General features: G+C 43.3%; 1 protein-coding gene across 6 annotated transcripts; it reads right to left on the bottom strand.

Moving 5' to 3' along the window:
- Positions 1-3981: 3981 nt before the first annotated feature.
- Positions 3982-9121, bottom strand: SRSF5 (serine and arginine rich splicing factor 5). 6 transcript variants are annotated; one of them, XM_047795763.1, is made up of 8 exons: positions 8944-9121; positions 7906-8050; positions 7347-7417; positions 7110-7208; positions 6760-6829; positions 5469-5542; positions 4899-5009; positions 3982-4803 (listed from the first exon to the last, which is right to left on the bottom strand). In XM_047795763.1, exons 2-8 carry the CDS (start codon positions 8029-8031, stop codon positions 4536-4538), a joined length of 819 nt encoding a protein of 272 aa, XP_047651719.1. In that variant the 5' UTR covers positions 8032-8050; positions 8944-9121; the 3' UTR covers positions 3982-4535. The 6 variants fall into 6 exon arrangements, with proteins under 6 accessions (XP_047651719.1, XP_047651718.1, XP_047651722.1 ...); XM_047795762.1 differs by having other exon boundaries at positions 8819-9105; XM_047795766.1 differs by having other exon boundaries at positions 3982-4800; positions 8819-9105.
- Between the last annotated feature and the right edge of the window lie 1459 nt (positions 9122-10580).

Here is a 10580-nt window from a genome sequence, read left to right as displayed (position 1 = left end):
ACCCTGGATTTTGATCAGAAGGCAATTCAGAAAACCAACACGGCAAACTATACAGAGAGCAGAAAGATGAAATACCACCAGTAGTATCTGTGTCTTTATCAGAATTATCAAGCCTTACGTGGAGAACAAAGTGGGAGTCGACCCCCAAAAGCCTCGCCTATCCCCAGCTTAGAACTTGATAGTTGTTTTAAAAATAAGACTTATTCAATGACACCCCTATGAGGGCAGGAACTAAAAACTGCCCTTTTGCCCCTGCATCTCTAGAACAGTGCCCCACAGGCATAAAACAAGCAATTTCTGAACTGGTCAATAAATGGGTTTTTACCCTAAAAACAACACCCAAATCCTATTCCAAGTTCTGTGATCCAAAGGGAAATAAATGCTCAGAGGACTGACTGTAGGAGTAGTAAGCTTCAGAGAGCCTTTCAACCTTAAAACTTCACATCCCATTCCTTTCCTTTCAACATCATTATTGGGATTAAAACTCCAGAGAACATACCAAGTAAGCAAAACCAATTAGCTAAGACAAATTCAAAGTTCCAGCCATAATGAAATGAAAACATTTTGGAGAATACTGTCCCAAGAGACAAAACTTTAAAAGCCTGAAAAGCAGCACAAACACCAACAGAACAGTTTCAATAATCTAATGATCCAACCAATTAATTAGATATGAAGTTTTCACATTATGCTCCTTCAAAATTCAGAATACTGTTAAGCTACTGCCAAAATCAATGGTCTCTACTTTAAGGAAAAATAAATAGTACTCTTAAATTTCAAAATATCCCACTAAAACATAGGCACTTACCATACCGCTCAGTAGGCAAATTTTAGGTGGAAGATTAATGAACACAAACACCTGCAAAACAGCTCACACCATGTCTAGTTAACTTCCAATTTTCCTATCACTTAATGTGGTTAGGTACACCTGAACCCAAAACAAGTTAATTTTAGGATATCGACCTGATCTGGCAAATGACCACAACTAATGACCAGTATTCTCAATACCAGAACACCAAGTACCACCAAATTGGGTCACTAACAACCTCTTACAAATGTCAAGATTTGTTTTTAACAAAGATTGTGAAAAGATCTACTATCAATCTTAGTTTAGCCACATCCACTTATCTGTTCAAACTGTTTTCTCTATCTTGTGACATTATCTGCCAAAAGACTTGGTTAAGCAGAACAAATTTAAATGAGAAAAGTACGGCTGAACTTGATATATTACAAACTTTCCCTAGAGAACTAGAAAAAAGGAAAACAATTGGCTCCTGAGCAACTTTGGGAATAAGGGTGTCAACCCTCCACGTTGCTGAAAATTTAGCCCTCATATTCCACATCCATGGATTCAACCATGGGTCATATAAATACTCCAGCAAAATATGTGTTGAAAAGCCTGCATATAACTGGACCCATGCAAATTAAGCCTGGTTGTTCAAAAGCTATATATAGAAAACAAGTTACACTACGCCCAGCAAAGAAAGCTTGGCTCTAAAACTTTGCTTAGGATTATACCCACATACATCATCTTCTCATGTCCTAGAAATCTGAAAATTTAGGCCAACTTGTTAGTTCAAAATAACTTAGGAGTACACAGTGTGGCTCAAAAGGGTTTAGGGACCTGGATTCTCGTCTTGACGCAGCAGAAACAAATCCCGACTAGGAACCATGAGGTTGCAGGTTCGATCCCTGGCCTCGCTCAGTGGGTTAAGGATCTGGCATTGCCGTGAGCTGTGGTGTAGGTCGCAGATGTGGCATTGCTGTGACCATGGTGTAGGCCAGGGGCTACAGCTCCAATTGGACCCTTAGCCTTGGAACCTCCGTATGCCACAGGTGCGGCCCTAAAAAGACAAAAAAAAAAAAAAAAGTTAGGAACCTGTCATGTCCGTTACGATGCAGATTCGACACCTAGCCTTGCTTAGCTGGTTAAGCATCCGGCATTGCCATGGCTGTCACCTAGGCCCCAGTTGCAGCTCCAATCTAACCCCCAGCCTGGGAACTTCCATGTGCCTCAGGCACAGCTGTAAAAAAACAAATAACTTCAGTCGTCTCTTGCCATTTGTTCATAGACAGGGTTGTATTTCATTGCTCACCACGTAGCAATTATTAAATAAAGTAACTCACTGATACCTTTTAATGGTAAATGGGGGGGGGGAACCACTGTACAACATCGAAGTACATATACCATGCCATACTGAGTACCAATTCTAAAAAGCCCAAGGGGGAAAACAATTGCCTCTTTCCATTTCACAGCAACTTCTGACCAACTTGTATAGTCCTCAGTTACACTATAAAAAACAATGTAGGTTCTCACTTAAGTGCAGCGCCCTGCATCTGAATGAATTAACAAGCGTATCACACACTCCCTAGAACCATGTTAAAAAGATCAGCTCCACAATTTTATGGCTTAAGTGCTACAGTCTTGGACACAAGTGAAAGCACTCATGTTGAGAACTTTCGAAACTACCCCTGCAAACGGAGATTCCCATTACCCAACCCCCCTGCTTTGAGGAAGCCAACAGCAATCTTCCTGGTGTGCTTCCAATTCCACTTTCTTCAAAATCCCTGAAAGGCTAAAGCAGGTGAGTGTAGAATGGTTTTGGGGTTCTAGAACCAGACTTCCTCTGTTCTAACACCAGTCCACACTATTTACTTGGTCTTCTGGGCCCTAACTCTCCTCCTATTAAAAAGCTTAAGAACCAGGGAGTTCCCATTGTGGCGCAGTGGAAATTAACCCAACTAGTATCCATGAGGATGCAGGTTTGGGAGTTGTTGTTGTCAAGGGTAGTTTCGGCTCTTGCCCTGGCATAGTCCTAATATCATGATCACAAAAAACCGGGAGTTCCCGTCGTGGCTCAGTGGTTAACGAATCCGACTAGGAACCATGAGGTTGCGGGTTCGGTCCCTGCCCTTGCTCAGTGGGTTAACGATCCGGCGTCGCCATGAGTTGTGGTGTAGGTTGCAGACGCGGCTCGGATCCCGCGTTGCTGTGGCTCTGGCGTAGGCCAGCGGCTACAGCTCCGATTCGACCCCTAGCCTGGGAACCTCCATATGCTGCGGGAGCGGCCCAAAGAAATAGCAAAAAGACCAAAAAAAAAAAAAAGGATGCAGGTTTGATCCCTGGCCTCGCTCAGTGGGTCACAGGTTCAGTGTTGTGGTGAGCTGTGGTGTAGATCACAGATGTGGCTGGGATCCCATGTTGCTGTGGCACAGGCCCACAGCTGCAGATCCAATTCAACCCCTAGCCTAGGAACTTCCATATGCCATGGGTTTGGCTCCATAAAGTAAAAAATAATTTTAAAAAAATTAAGAACCAAAATTCTTACTTGTTAAGAGTTATAGTTTCAAATAGATTCAGTGATTACATAAGCAAGGCACTTTAAAGCGGCTACTCTGTTATTTGCTGTTAAGAAGTACTTATCTAAACCAGCACTCAAATATGCTATTCCTAGAATCAAATACTTTTTCCTCTAAGAGCTTTTACCATTTAACAGAGACGGAGGACCTCTAGCAGTTTTCATTACTAAACTGTTTTTAACACAGACTGTCACATCTTTGTCTCAGGACTAAAAGACAAACATGGGACAGCCCCTTAGTGCATTCAAGGGCAATGATTTAAAAAAAAATTCATGTGATGTTTTCTGACCATCAAAATTATATTACAACCTTTAAGATACATGCTAACTTACAACTGCTCCCCAAATCATCCTTTTAGCTGAGAGCCTAAGTAACCTCAGGCCAATAAAGTCAGGTGATAAAAGGAGGTAAAACACACAAGGTAAACTGTCATAGACAGTCGTCATTGTTTTAAATAGCACACACTTCTTCGCCCATCTCTTCACTACCTTGGAAACATCAAAGGTACTAATTAAAAAAAAAAAACCACACATCACCTACTGCAGCAAGGGATTCTCTAGTGTCAAATGTGCATGGGGAAGGAGTGGGTAGCCACTTTACTTCCTTTAGACAAACAGACAAAAACAATTTTTAGAATCTTTTATTATCAATAACAAACAGCTGCCTTTAATGACTTTGCTAGGCAGCTGTTAGAGGGTGGATGGATACCCTTGACCCTAACAAGGAAAACTCAAATTAAGCCTTTATGTACAAGCAAATTTAGAGCTCTTTTAGGTGTCCAAAGCTATTAATTAGTCTTTAAACTAAATCTTAACATATTTGAATAACCAGGAACTAAAACGTTCAAATTTTTTCTAGTACAAAAAAATTAAATTTGCTTTAGTTATAAAAGAGCTCTGTGAATATACACAAACTATATATACTTCAGACATTCACAAAAATGTGAGCAGAAGGCTTATCAAAAGACATTTAATACAATTAGTTTTCAACAACCCCTTGGTGGTCCACATCTACAAAGATAGCCAGCCCAGCCCAGCCCAGCCCAACCCCCCTCCAAATCCCACCCCCACAGAAAAGCACATACTTACCAGAGTTTTTAGCAAGTATGGTTTGGGAATTTGTTTTTTGTTTGTTTGTTTTATAAAAAAAAAAGGCCCCCAGGGCAAGTTATTTACAGTTTAATTGCCACTGTCAACTGATCTGGACCTTGACCGGGACCGGGACCTGGACCTCTGGCGGTCTACAGATGCTGGAGACTTAGATCTACTTGAAGAACCACGTTTCTGGCTCTTCTCAGGCACAGGAGACCTACTAACAGAACGGGACTTGCTCCGGCTCCGGCTCCGGCTCCTAGACCGGCTGTAAGACTTGCTCCTCCGGGAACGAGATCGGCTACGAGACCTTGAGGAACTCCTGGTCCGAGAACGAGACCTGCTTCGAGACCTACTAGGAAGGAAAAAAAATTAAAGAAAAACCAAAAAGCTTAAGTAACAGGCCCTACAAATCCATTAAACTCTGACTTGAAAATATTAAAGAGGTACCTGTGCCTTTTGCTGCCTTCAATTAATTTGATTTTTCTCCCATTTATTTCTTTTCCAGAAAGTTTTTCAATAGCATTCTTTAAATCACCATAAGAGGCAAACTCAACTACCCTACAAAAAAAAAAAAGCCATTTATAAAGTTATATACTTCTTGCAGTCTCATAAACTATGTAATCCATCTGGTTTAAGTATCTTTTCAATGTTTATCCTGCTACTGCTACACTGAGTCTTACCCTTGACAGATAACGCAGCATTGAGAGTGTGATGTCCCAACCACCAAACCACTGACCATTTTAAGCTAGATCATTCTTTGGTGTGGGAAGCTTTGCTGGGCATTGTATTTATTTAGTAACACCTGTGATTCTACCCAAAAGACACCAGTAGGACCTTCAATTGGTTATGATAACCAAAATGTCTCCAGACATTGCCACATGTACCCCGAAGATCAAACTCAATCCCAATGGAGAACTGCTGCTGTATTCGAGCATGTCCAAATTTTGAGCACTCAAACATTGACAGTGAAAACTTAAGGATATTTTAATAGGCTCTTATACTCCAGTGCATACTCACCCTTCATTTAATTTAGGTCTATGTGCATCCGCAAATGTTACTTCCCCAGCTTGTCTCATGAAATCTTTGAGATCCTTAACATAAGACAATTTTGTTAAGCCAGGAAAAGGAATCGTGACACACAAACAACCACAAGGTATAAAAACAAGACTACTGAAAGAGAAGATGTTAGATAAAGTACAAACATGGTATTTACCACACTTGTATTCTATCAGAATTCAAAAATAATATGTCAGGGCACGAAATAAGCAAATAGCATATTGCTTTTAAGCAAAATGCCAGAGAATTCAGATTTTAACATTAAAATAGTATTAGTCTATACTGAGCTCAATACAAAAGGAAAAAACAAAACAAAACAAAAAAGAACAAAACAAAAAGAAACAGTACATATTTTTAAAGTAAAGACTAAAGCAGAAATTTTATATTTAAAAACAGAACATTAACAAGACACCAGTTATTTTGTGCCCCATATGTCATTAAAAAAGTTTACTTTACCTTTATTATTATTTCCCTAGGCTAGTCAAGCAGCAAACCATTAAGCGGTCGGAGAAACGTTCATGACATATGCCCGACTGGCTCTTCGCCACCCACTTGAAGGACACTACCCAATCGATGGAAGCCTTTAATCGCACAGCCCTCCCTATTAGCAGACTACAGGCGGATGCAGACATGTTCTACTCTTGAGCAGTTACCAAGGACCACTTTACTGCGATCAGGATTCCAACGACCACCTAATTTCGTTTTTTCGACCAGGACCTCTTATTCGGAAGCGTTACAGGAAGACAGCTCTCAACTTAGGGATCAGATCACGTTATCAACGCTCTGGGATCGCTGCAACCTGGCACTTCAATAAGTGCACCGATTACGTCTAGACCGGCAAACACAGATCTAGAGGTGGCCAATTGATCACTGTAGGAGCTGACTGGCAAAGTCAACCAGGCCCAACCAAGAGTGACCAAGACAACGATTAGGATAACCCACAGGCACTCCTCGTCATAAGGCCAACGACACAGATAGGCTGGCAAATAAAGGGTTTAATATTTGGTTAAAATTGATTTTAAAAAACAAGAGAAATATCCTCAAAACATTTACAACATTTGATCACTAATTATTAAAAGTTTGAAACAACCCCCAATTACATTTAATTAAAAAATTTAAAATTACAATTATATCCATTAATTTAATTAAAGATAAAAAAACTACTTTTAATAAAACATTAATAAAATTATCAGCCACCCATTAATATTTAAAAAGCCACATTAAAATATCTCAAAACTGTATTTCAACAAACCTGCCAGCTGACTCTTGAAGATAAATTCTCAACTATAAGCCGATTTTCTGTTCTTACAGGTGGAGCATTTCTGAGGAAGAAAATGAGTACTCACAATGGAAGAAATGCAGCAATGTGCATTTATTGTGTTCAGTTGTGGGCAATTTCAAGCAATCAGATATGACGTCATAAATGACTTCCACCGACAGTCTCTGCATTATTTTGACTCACACTTATTAGAACAGCAGACTAATACACAAATATCAGGATTGTACGTAAATAGCAAAACCACTTATTGCTAATGGTTTTTAAGCGTTTTTAAAGACTCCTGCAGTAATGCTTATTCGAAGCAGACATCCACCATCACATACCGTCTATCATTTCGAGGTCTGCGACTACTAAAACGGTCTGAGTAGCGTCCTCTACCTCTTCCACCTCGAGATCGAGCCCTAGCATGTTCAATTGTAACCCTACAGGAAGAGGAGAAAAAAATCTTCATTATCCACTTATGCTAACTAAGAAATCTATTTAGAAAAACATCCCAGCTGACCTGGCCACTCTATCTTTACAATGCTAACTAGTTATAAAACAAAAACAAAGATCCTCACCTTTCACTGCAAAGTTCTTTTCCATCAAGTTCATATACAGCATCATCTGCATCCCTGGGATCCTCAAATTCCTCAAATTCAAACGTGAAAAAAATATGTTTAACATGGCTTTAAAAAGTGTATTCTACAACACATCAAAAGCACTAAATACCTGTGAAAGAATGGGAAAGGGAGTATCTTAATGACAATATCATATTGATAAGCCTAATCAAGAAGCGACCAGTAGGTCCCTGTCAGCCTAGTGGTTAAGATCCCACAATGCCACTGCTGTGGTGTGCGTTTGAGCCCTGGCCCAGGAACTTCCACAGGCCACAAGCGCAGCCAACTACTCCCCCCCACAAAAAACCCACAGAAGTGTAATAATAAATATATTTTAAAAAGGAAGCACCAGGGGTGGTTTCCCTCCAGCCAGCAATGAGGTTCTTTTATCCCTTAAGACAACTCACTGTCTTAAGGATGCACATTTCCCTAAAGACACTCTACTTATTAAGATCAAAAGCACCGCTTATCACAAACTCTACTCACTCAACAGATAATTCAACCACTTCTAAATACTTACCACAAAACCAAAGCCTCTTTTCAGATCAATATCTCTTATTCGTCCATACCCCTTGAAGAACCTTTCCACGTCTTTCTCCCTGGCCGCTGGATTTAGCCTCCCGATGAATACTCGACAGCCACTCATGATGTGCGGCTAGTACTTCCTGCCAGAAAATAATCCAATGAAGATAATACCAGTGAATGTCGGAAGAATGCCTCGCCGAGGGATCAAAAACATAAACGGCAGAAAATAAAATGTTTACCCGGTGATGTTATAAACAAGATTGCCAAGAGTGCCTCTTATTAGGCCAGGTCCCTTGCAGACAAAATTAAAACTCGGCTCCCAACACGATCCTTCCCTGGGCCCAGACCGCAGCAACCGCAACGCCCACTGCCGCCTCCGGAACTGCGCAGCCGCACACTCTCCCTGGCTCTTCTGGCCCCCTCCCATCTGCCGCAGTTAGGAAAGGCCGAGAAGTGCGGGCGGAGCCGACCCCGCCCTCCGCAAGGCCAGCCCAATGGCGACGGGCCGCGCGCGTCGCCGCCTCCCGGGAGCGTCACAGCGGGTGGAAGCCGGATCTCGCGACGCCACCGCCGCGCCTGCGCAGACGGCGGCGGGCGGCCGCGAAACAGCCTCAAAATGGCCGCCTCGGAGCCTGCGGTGGGGAGCCGCGCGTGCCAAGCTCCCTGGTCCCTCCCCTGCCCCAAACCCACTGCGCCGGGGTCATCGTACCCGCCCTCGGACAGCCCCGGCCACACCCCGAACAAAGGTATCGGCCCACTCCTCGCGGGGTTCGGGCAGTGAAATAAGGAGGCAGGGAGGGGCACACGACCCCTCCGTGTAAAAACCAGCATAACCAGGACCACGACCGCCCTTACCCCGTCAGGTCCCCTCAAACAATACCCAAAGGGAGACGTGCCCCAGCGCCCACCTCGAGTAAACTGCGCTCAGTGGACGCCGTCCTCCGCACAGAGAGCAGCCCTGACCACTCGCGATCTGAGCGGCCATGAAGAAGCCTCGATCCGAGAAGGCTTTCCCTCAAAGTGAGCCACTCACCTACCGGACAGGATCTTTGGCAGCTGAGACCCAAAGAGGTCCGTAGTCTGCGACGGAGCCGTCTGCCTCCCCGCAGACCAGGACTTAACTCGCCTACGTATCTCCACAACTGACGCACTTAGATGCTCCGGCGTTCCACAAAATGGAGGGCGCGTCTTGCGTCACTTCCGGGACCGCCCCTGGAGCCGCCCCTTGGGGGCCCAGGCCCGAGGAGGGCGGGAGCACCGCTCACTCGTGGTGGGCGGGATCGAGGGGCGGGAACTGGGGTGGGCGTGGCTCCCAGACGCTCAGGTCTGGAAGGGTCCTCCTCAAAGACTTTCGCAGCGTTTGGACTGTGACGTTCGCTTCATCATTATCTCATAAAAATACCCTAACACTGGTGAGTAAAAAAAAAATTATCTGAAGCTTTAAAAAATATCCTGAAGAGTACTGGGCGAAAGAAACTCAGCCTTTGCAAAAATATCTGACCATCTCTGACCCTTTACCGTTTGCAAATTACGGCTGCACTTTGGAAGGCGCTCCTTGATGCTGAAGAGTATATTTTAACCATACCATGGACATGTGGCTGAGTTATAGTTAGAAGACTAAGTGCAGTATTGTTTAAATGGAAAGTTTAGGGGTCATGAAATACTGAACTTGAGACTGAGGCTATTGGGCCATCTAGAATTGAGGCCAGAGGAGTTCCCGTTGTGGCTCAGCAGGTTACAGGCAGGCCTTGTATCCATGAGGATGCAGGTTCCCTCCCTGGCCTCGCTCACTGGGTTAAGGATTCAGCGTTGCCACAAGCTGTGGCATAGGTCTTGGATGCGGATCTAATCTGGCATTGCCCTGGCTGTGATGTAAGCTGGCAGCTTCAGTTCTGATTTGACCTATAGCCTCGGGACTTCCGTCTGCCACAGGAGCAACTGTGAAAAAAAAAAAGAATTGAGGCCAGAATGCAGGCCTCTGTATTTCTACTACTCTAGGACTGTGCTGGCTAGATGGTGTTTCGAGCTACTTTTAAATCCAAATGGTATTTGGTTAACTCTCTCTTCAGGTTTCTGTACTGTAACACAAAGTCTACCATTCTTCAGAAACATGATATATTGTGTTTTCAAAGTGAGTGTGAAACATAGCCAGTCACATCTTTAACTCTGCATTTTCCTAGTAAAGTCGGCAGGCTTAGGAATTCAGACATAAAGAGAGTTATGGTGAAAAAGTTACTTTAACTCCACTTTTTTTTTTTTTTTTTGTCTTTACAGGGCCGCACCCTCGGCATATGGAGGTTCCCAGGCTAGGGGTTGAATGGGAGCTGTAGCAGATGGCCTACACCACAGCTCATGGCAACACGGGCTCCTTGACCCACTGAGAGAGGCCAGGGATTGAAACTGCATTCTCATGGATGCTAGTCAGATTCATTTCTGCTGAGGCACGACGGGAATTCTAACCCCATTTTTAAGAGGTGCACAGAATGTAAGATTGCTGCTTGCAACTAGAGTTGTAACTCAGAGATAAAGTAGTTCAAAAAAGAGCAGAGCTACCAGTCCTTACTCTTGACCTCCAGGGCCCTTGGAAATCTCTGGATTACAACTTGGGTAATTTGTATGATGTGAACTTGTCCATTCATACATTTGCTTTTTTTTTTTTTGTCTTTTTGC

Source organism: Phacochoerus africanus, chromosome 9 (assembly GCF_016906955.1).
Source record: "Phacochoerus africanus isolate WHEZ1 chromosome 9, ROS_Pafr_v1, whole genome shotgun sequence".
Taxonomy (NCBI): Eukaryota; Metazoa; Chordata; class Mammalia; order Artiodactyla; family Suidae; genus Phacochoerus; species Phacochoerus africanus.
This window is presented reverse-complemented; position numbering and strand designations above follow the sequence as displayed.